This window comes from Ranitomeya imitator, chromosome 6 (genome assembly GCF_032444005.1).
Source record: "Ranitomeya imitator isolate aRanImi1 chromosome 6, aRanImi1.pri, whole genome shotgun sequence".
In the NCBI taxonomy this organism is placed as follows: Eukaryota; Metazoa; Chordata; class Amphibia; order Anura; family Dendrobatidae; genus Ranitomeya; species Ranitomeya imitator.
The window spans coordinates 4,558,519-4,574,199 of NC_091287.1; the positions used below are offsets into that span (position 1 = coordinate 4,558,519).

Sequence of the window (15,681 nt, forward strand, 5' to 3'; positions counted from 1 at the left end):
CACTTTCTTATCCTCTGTCAATACCCATATTGGCCAGCAGGGTAAGGGGCGCCAGAGAGCTGCAAGTCCACAACTAAAAGTGAAGTTTTTCTGATAAACCTCCTGTCTGTCATGGCTCCTGATCAGTATAATGTGACAATGTGATCAGAGACTGTAAGGTGGTGGGACTGGGACGACCACGTTACTCCCAGAACCATAACTAATACTGGGAGGACGTGACTGCAGCGACACCAGACCGATCAGCCAGAACCGTGGAGAGCGCCTGCCCCCTACCAATACACGGTGAGGGTCCTGATCAGAGCGACCCTCACTGGAGCCCACTCAGTGCTGCCCCCTGGTGTTGGCTGTGGGGTTCTACAGGCAGTAGAGCTACAGCGTCAGGTTTCCACCATCCGGACATCAAACTCTATGTCTGGAGAAGCCACGTCCTCAGCAGTCTGGAATAATCAGTAACCGAACCCGGCACCAGTTCCCCGGAAGCAAACGTGTCCCCGTCCACTGGTCCGTAACGAACATCTCACAGGCCAGAACATCAATAAAGACGACGAGACACACCGAACACCGACACCATGGATACAGACACAGGACGGCGTTTACCGGGGCAAACACGACGGCGGTCACCGGGGCAAACACAGGACATGGAAGGGACGACAGTCACCGGGGCAAACACAGGACATGGAGGGGACGGCGGTCACCGGGGCAAACACAGGACATGGAGGGGACGGCGGTCACCGGGGCAAACACAGGACATGGAGGGGACGGCAGTCACCGGGGCAAACACAGGACATGGAGGGGACGGCAGTCACCGGGGCAAACACAGGACATGGAAGGGACGGCAGTCACCGGGGCAAACACAGGACATGGAGGGGACGGCGGTCACCGGGGCAAACACAGGACATGGAAGGGACGACGGTCACCGGGGCAAACACAGGACATGGAAGGGACGGCGGTCACCGGGGCAAACACAGGACAAGGAGGGGACGGCGGTCACCGGGGCAAACACAGGACATGGAGGGGACGACAGTCACCGGGGCAAACACAGGACATGGAGGGGACGGCGGTCACCGGGGCAAACACAGGACATGGAGGGGACGGCGGTCACCGGGGCAAACACAGGACATGGAGGGGACGACGGTCACCGGGGCAAACACAGGACATGGAGGGGACGACGGTCACCGGGCAAACACAGGACGGCGGTCACCGGGGCAAACACAGGACATGGAAGGGACGGCGGTCACCGGGGCAAACACAGGACATGGAGGGGACGGCGGTCACCGGGGCAAACACAGGACAGGGAGGGGACGGCAGTCACCGGGGCAAACACAGGACATGGAAGGGACGACGGTCACCGGGGCAAACACAGGACATGGAAGGGACGGCGGTCACCGGGGCAAACACAGGACATGGAGGGGACGGCGGTCACCGGGGCAAACACAGGACATGGAAGGGACGGCGGTCACCGGGGTAAACACAGGACATGGAGGGGACGGCGGTCACCGGGGCAAACACAGGACGGCGGTCACCGGGGCAAACACAGGACAAGGAGAGGACGGCGGTCACCGGGGCAAACACAGGACAAGGAGAGGACGGCGGTCACCGGGGCAAACAGGACGGCGGTCACCGGGGCAAAACACAGGACAGGGAGGGGACTGCGGTCACCAGAGAGAACAAGATGTCGAGGGGGGGGGGGGGGCGACAGCCATGAAGGAGCACACGGGGGCATAGTATTCACAAGGGAGCACACAGCACATGGGGGTAGAGGGCAGTAATCAGGGGCACACACCACACACAGCAACAGGTTAGGACAAGAGGTTTTATTATTCCGATGGTTACAGGACAGTGGAATGTAACATGGCAACCAGAGTGCACACGGCGCCATCTCAGGCGGCTGCTGGTAGAGCACCTCTGTGGCGGTGGAGTCCGGCCGTCTCTCACGCTCTGTCACATCAGACGCATCAAAACATTAAAAAAATAAATAAATTGTCCATGTTCCAAAACGTAACTACAGGACCTCCGCAAGAGGCACAAAACCCCCCAATGTGAGGTGCAGATGATGGGGTCTTACTCCTGGGGCTTGGCCAGATATTCTTTGTACATAGAGTACAGCACACCTGGAGAGAGAGGACAGAGTCACTGCCAGGAAGAGTCCTACAGCACCAAGGCCATCGCCTCCCACCAGCTGCCCCCCAACCTCTGGCCATCGCCTCTCACCAATGCCCCAACCTCTGGCCATCGCCTCCCACCAGCTGCCCCCCAACCTCTGGCCATCGCCTCCCACCTGCTGCCCCCCAACCTCTGGCCATCGCCTCCCACCGGCTGCCCCCCAACCTCTGGCCATCGCCTCCCACCTGCTGCCCCCCAACCTCTGGCCATCGCCTCCCACCTGCTGCCCCCCAACCTCTGGCCATCGCCTCCCACCTGCTGCCCCCCAACCTCTGGCCATCGCCTCCCACCTGCTGCCCCCCAACCTCTGGCCATCGCCTCCCACCGGCTGCCCCCCAACCTCTGGCCATCGCCTCCCACCAGCTGCCCCCCAACCTCTGGCCATCGCCTCCCACCTGCTGCCCCCCAACCTCTGGCCATCGCCTCCCACCGGCTGCCCCCCAACCTCTGGCCATCGCCTCCCACCTGCTGCCCCCCAACCTCTGGCCATCGCCTCCCACCTGCTGCCCCCCAACCTCTGGCCATCGCCTCCCACCTGCTGCCCCCCAACCTCTGGCCATCGCCTCCCACCTGCTGCCCCCCAACCTCTGGCCATCGCCTCCCACCGGCTGCCCCCCAACCTCTGGCCATCGCCTCCCACCGGCTACCCCCCCAACCTCTGGTCATCGCCTCCCACCGGCTGCCCCCCAACCTCTGGCCATCGCCTCCCACCGGCTACCCCCCCAACCTCTGGTCATCGCCTCCCACCGGCTGCCCCCCAACCTCTGGCCATCGCCTCCCACCAATGCCCCCCAACCTCTGGCCATCGCCTCTCACCAATGCCCCAACCTCTGGTCTTCACCTCTCACCAGCTACCCCCCCCCCCCCCCCCATCTGCTGGCCATCGCCTCCCACCCCCCTAACCTCTGGTCATCTCCTCCCACTGGCCGCCCGCACCCTAATCTCTGGTCATCACCTCCCTCCGATGGCCAATCCCCACCACAGACTCACCACAAGTCATTGCTCCGACAACGAAACCTTGTGCCCCCACCCGCATGTGTATAAGGTGCACAGACATCTTGGTGTCTCCCCGGGATCTGATCTTATACAGTCCGTACGCCACGACCGCGGCAAATCCAGCAATACCTGAAATAGAGACCAGCCGTCATCAGCACAACAGGGGTTAACGGGTGAGACAGCGCCTCATCTGGTGCACCGGGAGATTAACGGGGGCGACAGTCACAGGGGTAACACTCACCAAGCGGCACAAACGGGGACTCCCGAGACTTCTTTATCAGCTTCGATGTCTGAGTCTCTCCAAGTTCGTAGGTTGGGAGGACATCACCTGCGCCAGATGCCATGATGTCTACAGGGCGAGAGGAGAGGACCAGGTGACCACGTGTACTGCCGCCCCTCCCCCAATACAGAGCCCCCCCCCCTCTATCCTCCCCCAATACCGTGCCATGTCTATCCTTACCCTCCCCCAATACAGTAACCCCATTTATCCACACCCCCTCCCCCAATACAGTGCCCCGTCTATCCTCCCCCTCCCCCAATACAGTGCCACCATCTATCCTCACCCCCTCCCCAATACAGTGCCCCCGTCTATCCTCCCCCTCCCCCAATACAGTGCCACCATCTATCCTCCCCCTGCCCCAATACAGCGCCCCGTCTATCCTCCCCCTCCCCCAATACAGTGCCCCGTCTATCCTCCCCCTCCCCCAATACAGTGCCACATCTATCCTCACCCCCTCCCCAATACAGTGCCCCCCGTCTATCCTCCCCCTCCCCCAATACAGAGCCCTGTCTATCCTCCCCCAATACAGAACCCCGTCTATCCTCCCCCAATACAGAGCCCCGTCTATCCTCCCCATCCCCCAATACAGAGCCCCGTCTATCCTCCCCCTCCCCCAATACAGAGCCCCGTCTATCCTCCCCCTCCCCCAATACAGTGCCCCCCCCCCTCTATCCTCCCCCAATACCGTGCCATGTCTATCCTTACCCTCCCCCAATACAGTAACCCCATTTATCCACACCCCCTCCCCCAATAGTGCCCCGTCTATCCTCCCCCTCCCCCAATACAGAGCCACCATCTATCCTCACCCCCTCCCCAATACAGTGCCCCCCGTCTATCCTCCCCCTCCCCCAATACAGTGCCACCATCTATCCTCCCCCTGCCCCAATACAGCGCCCCGTCTATCCTCCCCCTCCCCCAATACAGTGCCCAGTCTATCCTCCCCCTCCCCCAATCCAGTGCCACATCTATCCTCACCCCCTCCCCAATACAGTGCCCCCCGTCTATCCTCCCCCTCCCCCAATACAGAGCCCCCCGTCTATCCTCCCCCTCCCCCAATACAGAGCCCCCCGTCTATCCTCCCCCTCCCCCAATACAGAGCCCTGTCTATCCTCCCCCAATACAGAACCCCGTCTATCCTCCCCCAATACAGAGCCCTGTCTATCCTCCCCCAATACAGAGCCCCGTCTATCCTCCCCATCCCCCAATACAGAGCCCCGTCTATCCTCCCCATCCCCCAATACAGAGCCCCGTCTATCCTCCCCCTCCCCCAATCCAGAGCCCCGTCTATCCTCCCCCTCCCCCAATCCAGAGCCCCGTCTATCCTCCCCCTCCCCCAATCCAGAGCCCCATCTATCCTCCCCCAATACAGAGCCCCGTCTATCCTCCCCCTCCCCCAATACAGAGCCCAGTCTATCCTCCCCCAATACAGAGCCCCGTCTATCCTCCCCCTCCCCCAATACAGCGTCCCGTCTATCCTCACCCTCCCCCAAAACAGAGCCCCGTCTATCCTCCCCCTCCCCCAATACAGAGCCCCGTCTATCCTCCCCCTCCCCCAATACAGAGCCCCGTCTATCCTCCCCCAATACAGAGCCCCGTCTATCCTCCCCCTCCCCCAATCCAGAGCCCCGTCTATCCTCCCCCTCCCCCAATCCAGAGCCCCGTCTATCCTCCCCCTCCCCCAATACAGAGCCCCGTCTATCCTCCCCCAATACAGAGCCCCGTCTATCCTCCCCCTCCCCCAATACAGAGCCCCGTCTATCCTCCCCCTCCCCCAATACAGAGCCCCGTCTATCCTCCCCCTCCCCCAATACAGAGCCCCGTCTATCCTCCCCCTCCCCCAATACAGAGCCCCGTCTATCCTCCCCCTCCCCCAATACAGAGCCCTGTCTATCCTCCCCCAATACAGAGCCCCGTCTATCCTCCCCCAATACAGAGCCCCGTCTATCCTCCCCCTCCCCCAATACAGAGCCCCGTCTATCCTCCCCCTCCCCCAATACAGAGCCCCGTCTATCCTCCCCCTCCCCCAATACAGAGCCCCGTCTATCCTCCCCCTCCCCCAATACAGAGCCCCGTCTATCCTCCCCCAATACAGAGCCCCGTCTATCCTCCCCCTCCCCCAATACAGCGTCCCGTCAATTCTCACCCTCCCCCAATACAGCGCCCCGTCTATCCTCACCCTCCCCCAATACAGAGCCCCGTCTATCCTCCCGCTCCCCCAATACAGAGCCCCGTCTATCCTCCCCCTCCCCAATACAGAGCCCCGTCTATCCTCCCCTCCCCCAATACAGAGCCCCGTCTATCCTCCCCTCCCCCAATACAGAGCCCCGTCAATTCTCACCCTCCCCCAATACAGCGCCCCGTCAATTCTCACCCTCCCCCAATACAGCGCCCCGTCTATCCTCACCCTCCCCCAATACAGAGCCCCGTCTATCCTCACCCTCCCCCAATACAGAGCCCCGTCTATCCTCCCCTCCCCCAATACAGAGCCCCGTCAATTCTCACCCTCCCCCAATACAGCGCCCCGTCTATCCTCCCCTCCCCCAATACAGCGCCCCGTCTATCCTCCCCCTCCCCCAATACAGCGCCCCGTCTATCCTCCCCCTCCCCCAATACAGCGCCCCGTCTATCCTCCCCCAAAGCAGTGCACCCTCTGTCCAGCACCCCCCCTCTCCTCCGTATTCTCCAGCATCCACCCCCTCTCCTCCAGCACCCCCCCTCTCCTCCGTATTCTCCAGCACCCCCCCCTCTCCTCCGTATTCTCCAGCACCCCCCCTCTCCTCCAGCACCCCCCCTCTCCTCCGTATTCTCCAGCACCCCCCCCTCTCCTCCATATTCTCTAGCACTCCCCCACCCCCTCCCCCTCCTCTGTATTCTCCTCCGTATTCTCCAGCACTCCCCTCTCTGCTCCAGCACCCCCCCTCTCCTCCGTATTCTCCAGCATCCACCCCCTCTCCTCCGTATTCTCCAGCATCCACCCCCTCTCCTCCAGCACCCCCCCCTCTCCTCCGTATTCTCCAGCACCCCCCCTCTCCTCCGTATTCTCCAGCACCCCCCCTCTCCTCCAGCACCCCCCCTCTCTTCCGTATTCTCCAGCACCCCCCCTCTCCTCCAGCACCCCCCCTCTCCTCCGTATTCTCCAGCACCCCCCCTCTCCTCCGTATTCTCCAGCACCCCCCCTCTCCTCCGTATTCTCCAGCACCCCCCCTCTCCTCCAGCACCCCCCCTCTCCTCCGTATTCTCCAGCACCCGCCCTCTCCTCCGTATTCTCCAGCACCCGCCCTCTCCTCCGTATTCTCCAGCACCCCCCCTCTCCTCCGTATTCTCCAGCACCCCCCCTCTCCTCCGTATTCTCCAGCACCCCCCCTCTCCTCCAGCACCCCCCCTCTCCTCCGTATTCTCCAGCACCCCCCCTCTCCTCCGTATTCTCCAGCACCCGCCCTCTCCTCCGTATTCTCCAGCACCCCCCCCCTCTCCTCCGTATTCTCCAGCACCCCCCCCTCTCCTCCGTATTCTCCAGCACCCGCCCTCTCCTCCAGCACCCCCCCCTCTCCTCCGTATTCTCCAGCACCCCCCCTCTCCTCCGTATTCTCCAGCACCCCCCCTCTCCTCCAGCACCCCCCCCTCTCCTCCGTATTCTCCAGCATCCACCCCCTCTCCTCCAGCACCCCCCCCTCTCCTCCGTATTCTCCAGCACCCCCCCTCTCCTCCGTATTCTCCAGCACCCCCCCTCTCCTCCAGCACCCCCCCTCTCCTCCGTATTCTCCAGCACCCCCCCCCTCTCCTCCGTATTCTCCAGCATCCACCCCCTCTCCTCCAGCACCCCCCCTCTCCTCCGTATTCTTCAGCATCCACCCCCTCTCCTCCAGCACCCCCCCTCTCCTCCGTATTCTTCAGCACCCCCCCTCTCCTCCGTATTCTTCAGCATCCACCCCCTCTCCTCCAGCACCCCCCCTCTCCTCCGTATTCTCCAGCATCCACCCCCTCTCCTCCAGCACCCCCCCTCTCCTCCGTATTCTTCAGCACCCCCCCTCTCCTCCGTATTCTCCAGAATCCACCCCCTCTCCTCCAGCACCCCCCCTCTCCTCCGTATTCTTCAGCATCCACCCCCTCTCCTCCAGCACCCCCCCTCTCCTCCGTATTCTCCAGCATCCACCCCCTCTCCTCCAGCACCCCCCCTCTCCTCCGTATTCTCCAGCACCCTCCCCCCCCTCTCCTCCAGCACCCCCCCCTCTCCTCCGTATTCTCCAGCACCCCCCCCTCTCCTCCGTATTCTCCAGCATCCACCCCCTCTCCTCCGTATTCTCCAGAATCCACCCCCTCTCCTCCAGCACCCCCCCCTCTCCTCCGTATTCTCCAGCACACCCCTCTCCTCCGTATTCTCCAGCACCCCACCCCTCTCCTCCAGCACCCCCCCTCTCCTCCGTATTCTCCAGCATCCACCCCCTCTCCTCCAGCACCCCCCCTCTCCTCCGTATTCTCCAGCACCCTCCCCCCTCTCCTCCAGCACCCCCCCCTCTCCTCCGTATTCTCCAGCATTCACCCCCTCTCCTCCGTATTCTCCAGCACCACCCCCTCTCCTCCGTATTCTCCAGCATCCACCCCCTCTCCTCCAGCACCCCCCCTCTCCTCCGTATTCTCCAGCACCCCCCCTCTCCTCCGTATTCTCCAGCACCCCCCCTCTCCTCCAGCACCCCCCCTCTCTTCCGTATTCTCCAGCACCCCCCCTCTCCTCCAGCACCCCCCTCTCCTCCGTATTCTCCAGCACCCCCCCTCTCCTCCGTATTCTCCAGCACCCCCCCTCTCCTCCGTATTCTCCAGCACCCCCCCTCTCCTCCGTATTCTCCAGCACCACCCCCTCTCCTCCGTATTCTCCAGCATCCACCCCCTCTCCTCCGTATTCTCCAGCATCCACCCCCTCTCCTCCAGCACCCCCCCTCTCCTCCGTATTCTCCAGCACCCCCCCTCTCCTCCGTATTCTCCAGCACCCCCCCTCTCCTCCAGCACCCCCCCTCTCTTCCGTATTCTCCAGCACCCCCCCTCTCCTCCAGCACCCCCCTCTCCTCCGTATTCTCCAGCACCCCCCCTCTCCTCCGTATTCTCCAGCACCCCCCCTCTCCTCCGTATTCTCCAGCACCCCCCCTCTCCTCCAGCACCCCCCCTCTCCTCCGTATTCTCCAGCACCCCCCCTCTCCTCCGTATTCTCCAGCACCCGCCCTCTCCTCCGTATTCTCCAGCACCCCCCCCTCTCCTCCGTATTCTCCAGCACCCCCCCCTCTCCTCCGTATTCTCCAGCACCCGCCCTCTCCTCCAGCACCCCCCCTCTCCTCCGTATTCTCCAGCATCCACCCCCTCTCCTCCAGCACCCCCCCCTCTCCTCCGTATTCTCCAGCACCCCCCCCTCTCCTCCGTATTCTCCAGCACCCCCCCCTCTCCTCCGTATTCTCCAGCACCCCCCCTCTCCTCCAGCACCCCCCCTCTCCTCCGTATTCTCCAGCACCCCCCCCTCTCCTCCGTATTCTCCAGCATCCACCCCCTCTCCTCCAGCACCCCCCCTCTCCTCCGTATTCTTCAGCATCCACCCCCTCTCCTCCAGCACCCCCCCCTCTCCTCCGTATTCTCCAGCATCCACCCCCTCTCCTCCAGCACCCCCCCTCTCCTCCGTATTCTCCAGCATCCACCCCCTCTCCTCCAGCACCCCCCCTCTCCTCCGTATTCTCCAGCATCCACCCCCTCTCCTCCGTATTCTCCAGCACCCCCCCCCTCTCCTCCGTATTCTCCAGCATCCACCCCCTCTCCTCCAGCACCCCCCCTCTCCTCCGTATTCTCCAGAATCCACCCCCTCTCCTCCAGCACCCCCCCCTCTCCTCCGTATTCTCCAGCACCCCACCCCTCTCCTCCAGCACCCCCCCTCTCCTCCGTATTCTCCAGCATCCACCCCCTCTCCTCCAGCACCCCCCCTCTCCTCCGTATTCTCCAGCACCCTCCCCCCTCTCCTCCAGCACCCCCCCATCTCCTCCGTATTCTCCAGCATTCACCCCCTCTCCTCCGTATTCTCCAGCACCACCCCCCTCTCCTCCGTATTCTCCAGCATCCACCCCCTCTCCTCCAGCACCCCCCCTCTCCTCCGTATTCTCCAGCACCCCACCCCTCTCCTCCAGCACCCCCCCTCTCCTCCGTATTCTCCAGCACCCCCCCCTCTCCTCCGTATTCTCCAGCATCCACCCCCTCTCCTCCGTATTCTCCAGCACCCCCCCTCTCCTCCGTATTCTCCAGCACCCCCCCTCTCCTCCGTATTCTTCAGCATCCACCCCCTCTCCTCCGTATTCTCCAGCATCCACCCCCTCTCCTCCAGCACCCCCCTCTCCTCCGTATTCTCCAGCACCCCCCCTCTCCTCCGTAGTCTCCAGCACCCACCCCCCCTTTCCTCCGTATTCTCCAGCACCCCCCCTCTCCTCCGTAGTCTCCAGCATCCACCCTCTCCTCCGTAGTCTCCAGCACCCCCCCCCCTCTCCTCCGTATTCTCCAGCATCCCCCCTCTCCTCCGTAGTCTCCAGCACCCCCCCCCCTCTCCTCCGTATTCTCCAGCATCCACCCCCTCTCCTCCAGCACCCCCCCTCTCCTCCGTATTCTCCAGCACCCCCCCCTCTCCTCCGTATTCTCCAGCATCCACCCCCTCTCCTCCAGCACCCCCCCTCTCCTCCGTATTCTCCAGCATCCAGCCCCTCTCCTCCACATTCTCTAGCACTCCCCCACCCCGTATTCTCTAGCACTCCCCCTCCCCCTCCTCTGTATTCTCCTCCGTATTCTCCAGCACTCCCCTCTCTGCTCCAGCACCCCCCCTCTCCTCCGTATTCTCCAGCATCCACCCCCTCTCCTCCGTATTCTCCAGCACCCCCCCTCTCCTCCAGCACCCCCCCTCTCTTCCGTATTCTCCAGCACCCCCCCTCTCCTCCGTATTCTCCAGCACCCGCCCTCTCCTCCGTATTCTCCAGCACCCCCCCCCTCTCCTCCGTATTCTCCAGCACCCCCCCTCTCCTCCGTATTCTCCAGCACCCGCCCTCTCCTCCAGCACCCCCCCTCTCCTCCGTATTCTCCAGCATCCACCCCCTCTCCTCCAGCACCCCCCCCTCTCCTCCGTATTCTCCAGCACCCCCCCCTCTCCTCCAGCACCCCCCCCTCTCCTCCGTATTCTTCAGCATCCACCCCCTCTCCTCCAGCACCCCCCCTCTCCTCCGTATTCTCCAGAATCCACCCCCTCTCCTCCAGCACCCCCCCCTCTCCTCCGTATTCTCCAGCACCCCCCCTCTCCTCCGTATTCTCCAGCACCCCCCCTCTCCTCCAGCACCCCCCCTCTCCTCCGTATTCTCCAGCACCCCCCCCCTCTCCTCCAGCACCCCCCCCCCTCTCCTCCGTATTCTCCAGCACCCCCCCCTCTCCTCCGTATTCTCCAGCACCCGCCCTCTCCTCCAGCACCCCCCCTCTCCTCCGTATTCTCCAGCATCCACCCCCTCTCCTCCAGCACCCCCCCTCTCCTCCGTATTCTCCAGCACCCCCCCCCCTCTCCTCCAGCACCCCCCCCCTCTCCTCCGTATTCTTCAGCATCCACCCCCTCTCCTCCAGCACCCCCCCTCTCCTCCGTATTCTCCAGCATCCACCCCCTCTCCTCCGTATTCTCCAGAATCCACCCCCTCTCCTCCAGCACCCCCCCTCTCCTCCGTATTCTCCAGCACCCCCCCCTCTCCTCCAGCACCCCCCCCCCTCTCCTCCGTATTCTTCAGCATCCACCCCCTCTCCTCCAGCACCCCCCCTCTCCTCCGTATTCTCCAGCATCCACCCCCTCTCCTCCGTATTCTCCAGAATCCACCCCCTCTCCTCCAGCACCCCCCCTCTCCTCCGTATTCTCCAGAATCCACCCCCTCTCCTCCAGCACCCCCCCTCTCCTCCGTATTCTCCAGCACCCCCCCCTCTCCTCCAGCACCCCCCCCCCTCTCCTCCGTATTCTTCAGCATCCACCCCCTCTCCTCCAGCACCCCCCCTCTCCTCCGTATTCTCCAGCATCCACCCCCTCTCCTCCGTATTCTCCAGAATCCACCCCCTCTCCTCCAGCACCCCCCCTCTCCTCCGTATTCTCCAGCATCCACCCCCTCTCCTCCAGCACCCCCCCTCTCCTCCGTATTCTCCAGCATCCACCCCCTCTCCTCCGTATTCTCCAGAATCCACCCCCTCTCCTCCAGCACCCCCCCCTCTCCTCCGTATTCTCCAGCATCCACCCCCTCTCCTCCAGCACCCCCCCTCTCCTCCGTATTCTCCAGCACCCCCCCTCTCCTCCAGCACCCCCCCTCTCCTCCGTATTCTCCAGCACCCCCCCCTCTCCTCCAGCACCCCCCCCCCCTCTCCTCCGTATTCTTCAGCATCCACCCCCTCTCCTCCAGCACCCCCCCTCTCCTCCGTATTCTCCAGCATCCACCCCCTCTCCTCCAGCACCCCCCCTCTCCTCCATATTCTCCAGCATCCACCCCCTCTCCTCCAGCACCCCCCCTCTCCTCCGTATTCTCCAGCACCCCCCCTCTCCTCCGTATTCTCCAGCATCCACCCCCTCTCCTCCAGCACCCCCCCTCTCCTCCGTATTCTCCAGCACCCCCCCTCTCCTCCGTAGTCTCCAGCACCCACCCCCCCCTTTCCTCCGTATTCTCCAGCATCCACCCCCTCTCCTCCGTATTCTCCAGCATCCACCCCCTCTCCTCCAGCACCCCCCTTCTCCTCCGTATTCTCCAGCACCCACCCCCCCTCTCCTCCGTATTCTCCAGCACCCCCCCTTTTTCCGTATTCTCCAGCATCCACCCCCTCTCCTCCGTATTCTCCAGCACCCCCCCTCTCCTCCGTATTCTCCAGCATCCACCCCCTCTCCTCCGTAGTCTCCAGCATCCACCCCCTCTCCTCCAGCACCCCCCTTCTCCTCCGTATTCTCCAGCATCCACCCCCTCTCCTCCGTATTCTCCAGCACCCCCCCTCTCCTCCGTATTCTCCAGCACCCCCCCTTTTTCCGTATTCTCCAGCATCCACCCCCTCTCCTCCGTATTCTCCAGCATCCACCCCCTCTCCTCCGTATTCTCCAGCATCCACCCCCTCTCCTCCGTATTCTCCAGCATCCACCCCCTCTCCTCCGTATTCTCCAGCACCCACCCCCCCTCTCCTCCGTATTCTCCAGCACCCCCCCTTTTTCCGTATTCTCCAGCATCCACCCCCTCTCCTCCGTATTCTCCAGCACCCCCCCTCTCCTCCGTATTCTCCAGCATCCACCCCCTCTCCTCCAGCACCCCCCCCTCTCCTCCGTATTCTCCAGCATCCACCCCCTCTCCTCCGTATTCTCCAGCATCCACCCCCTCTCCTCCAGCACCCCCCCTCTCCTCCGTATTCTCCAGCACCCCCCCTCTCCTCCATATTCTCCAGCATCCACCCCCTCTCCTCCAGCACCCCCCCTCTCCTCCGTATTCTCCAGCACCCCCCCTCTCATCCGTATTCTCCAGCACCCCCCCTTTTTCCGTATTCTCCAGCATCCACCCCCTCTCCTCCGTATTCTCCAGCACCCCCCCTCTCCTCCGTATTCTCCAGCATCCACCCCCTCTCCTCCAGCACCCCCCCTCTCCTCCGTATTCTCCAGCATCCACCCCCTCTCCTCCAGCACCCCCCCCCTCTCCTCCGTATTCTCCAGCATCCACCCCCTCTCCTCCGTATTCTCCAGCATCCACCCCCTCTCCTCCAGCACCCCCCCTCTCCTCCGTATTCTCCAGCACCCCCCCTCTCCTCCGTATTCTCCAGCACACCCCCTCTCCTCCGTATTCTCCAGCACCCCCCCCTCTCCTCCGTATTCTTCAGCATCCACCCCCCCTCTCCTCCAGCACCCCCCCCTCTCCTCCGTATTCTCCAGCACCCCCCCCTCTCCTCCAGCACCCCCCCTCTCCTCCGTATTCTCCAGCATCCCCCCCCTCTCCTCCGTATTCTCCAGCACCCCCCCTCTCCTCCAGCACCCCCCCTCTCCTCCGTATTCTCCAGCATCCCCCCCCTCTCCTCCGTATTCTCCAGCACCCCCCCCCTCTCCTCCGTATTCTCCAGCACCCCCCCCTCTCCTCCGTATTCTCCAGCACCCCCTCTCCTCCGTATTCTCCAGCATCCACCCCCTCTCCTCCAGCACCCCCCCTCTCCTCCGTATTCTCCAGCACCCACCCCCTCTCCTCCGTATTCTCCAGCACTCCCCCACCCCGTATTCTCTAGCACTCCCCCCCTCCCCTGTATTCTCCTCCCCCCACCCCGTATTCTCTAGCACTCCCCCTCCCCCTCCTCCGTGTTCTCCAGCACTCCCCCTCTCTGCTCCAGCACTCCCCCCCCCCCCCCCATCATCCTCCAGCCTCTCCTCTGTATTCCCCTCCCCCGTCTTCTCCTCCGTGTTCCCCTCCTCCGTATTCTCCAGCACTGCCCCCCTCCTCCTCCGTATTCTCCGGCACTCTCCCCCGTGTTCCCCTCCTCCGTGTTCTCCTCCTCCGTGTTCCCCTCCTCCGTATTCTCCAGCACTCCCCCCCTCCTCCTCCGTATTCTCCGGCACTCTCCCCCGTGTTCCCCTCCTCCGTGTTCTTCTCCTCCGTGTTCCCCTCCTCCGTGTTCCCCTCCTCCGTATTCTCCAGCACTCCCCCCCTCCTCCTCCGTATTCTCCGGCACTCTCCCCCGTGTTCCCCTCCTCCGTGTTCTCCTCCTCCGTGTTCCCCTCCTCCTCACCTGCCGTCGCCTCCTCCGTCTCCTGCTGCTGCTGTCAGTGCGGCCGCCGCTTTTCTTGTACAGTACAGACTGCTGACGTCACGGGGCGGGGCCTCACACGTGACCAAGGTTACGGCCGAGTCCGCGGTGACCTTCCTGGCTCAGGCCGTAGAGGGCGGCAGCCGGAGAGGAGCGGCCGCTCCCGCGCTATCACCCAGGGACAGAGACGAGGAGAGGACGCTGCCGCCCGCTGCGGCTCCACCAGGCCTGAGCCGCCCTGATACCACAGGACTACAACTCCCAGAGGGCCGTGCGCCGTGACGTCACAGGATGGCTATGATTGGCGGTGCTGTTCTTTGGGCGGAGCCCAAACTGGTTAGGATGAGACGTGCGACACCGCGAGGCCTCACCTCCATATAAGGAAAGTGCGTGACTGACGGGGAGACGTCACCAGCCGTTACCAAGGAGACGCCGAGGACACGCCCCGCCCTGTCAGCGTGACTCAGCGCTTCACTGTCCGGCGGCGACAGGAAAGGAAGGAACAGCCGGAGCCAGGCAGTGTTATCATAGGGCCCGGCAGTGTTATCATAGGGCCCGGCAGTGTTATCATAGTGCCCGGCGGTGTTATCATAGGGCCCGGCAGTGTTATCATAGGGCCCGGCGGTGTTATCATAGTGCCCGGCAGTGTTATCATAGGGCCCGGCAGTGTTATCATAGTGCCCGGCAGTGTTATCATAGGGCCCGGCAGTGTTATCATAGGGCCCGGCGGTGTTATCATAGTGCCCGGCAGTGTTATCATAGGGCCCGGCGGTGTTATCATAGGGCCCGGCAGTGTTATCATAGGGCCCGGCAGTGTTATCATAGGGCCCGGCAGTGTTATCATAGGGCCCGGCAGTGTTATCATAGGGCCCGGCGGTGTTATCATAGGGCCCGGCGGTGTTATCATAGGGCCCGGCAGTGTTATCATAGGGCCCGGCAGTGTTATCATAGGGCCCGGCAGTGTTATCATAGGGCCCGGCAGTGTTATCATAGGGCCCGGCGGTGTTATCATAGGGCCCGGCGGTGTTATCATAGGGCCCGGCGGTGTTATCATAGGGCCCGGCAGTGTTATCATAGGGCCCGGCGGTGTTATCATAGGGCCCGGCGGTGTTATCATAGGGCCCGGCGGTGTTATCATAGGGCCCGGCGGTGTTATCATAGGGCCCGGCAGTGTTATCGTAGGGCCCGGCGGTGTTATCGTAGGGCCCGGCGGTGTTATCATAGTGCCCGGCGGTGTTATCATAGGGCCCGGCAGTGTTATCATAGGGCCCGGCAGTGTTATCATAGGGCCCGGCGGTGTTATCATAGGGCCCGGCAGTGTTATCATAGGGCCCGGCGGTGTTATCATAGTGCCCGGCAGTGTTATCATAGTGCCCGGCGGTGTTATCATAGGGCCCGGCAGTGTTATCATAGGGCCCGGCGGTGTTATCATAGTGCCCGGCAGTGTTATCATA

The 15,681-nt window shown here is 63.2% G+C and overlaps 1 protein-coding gene across 1 annotated transcript; it reads right to left on the bottom strand.

The window, feature by feature from the left end:
- Positions 1–1,799: 1,799 nt before the first annotated feature.
- HIGD1A (HIG1 hypoxia inducible domain family member 1A) lies at positions 1,800–14,615 on the bottom strand. Its single transcript, XM_069729083.1, has 4 exons — positions 14,210–14,615; positions 3,401–3,508; positions 3,154–3,288; positions 1,800–2,111 (listed from the first exon to the last, which is right to left on the bottom strand). Exons 2-4 carry the CDS (start codon positions 3,501–3,503, stop codon positions 2,062–2,064), a joined length of 288 nt encoding a protein of 95 aa, XP_069585184.1. The 5' UTR covers positions 3,504–3,508; positions 14,210–14,615; the 3' UTR covers positions 1,800–2,061.
- Positions 14,616–15,681: the final 1,066 nt, after the last annotated feature.

Excerpts from the sequence above, each read along its gene's own strand:
- HIGD1A (XM_069729083.1), bottom strand. The coding sequence starts at position 3,503 with ATGGCATCTGGCGCAGGTGATGTCCTCCCAACCTACGAACTTGGAGAG. Across the intron at positions 3,289-3,400 it reads GTCCCCGTTTGTGCCGCTTG|GTATTGCTGGATTTGCCGCG; the intron begins GTGAGTGTTACC and ends TCTCTATTTCAG. Across the intron at positions 2,112-3,153 it reads TGTCGGAGCAATGACTTGTG|GTGTGCTGTACTCTATGTAC; the intron begins GTGAGTCTGTGG and ends CTCTCTCTCCAG.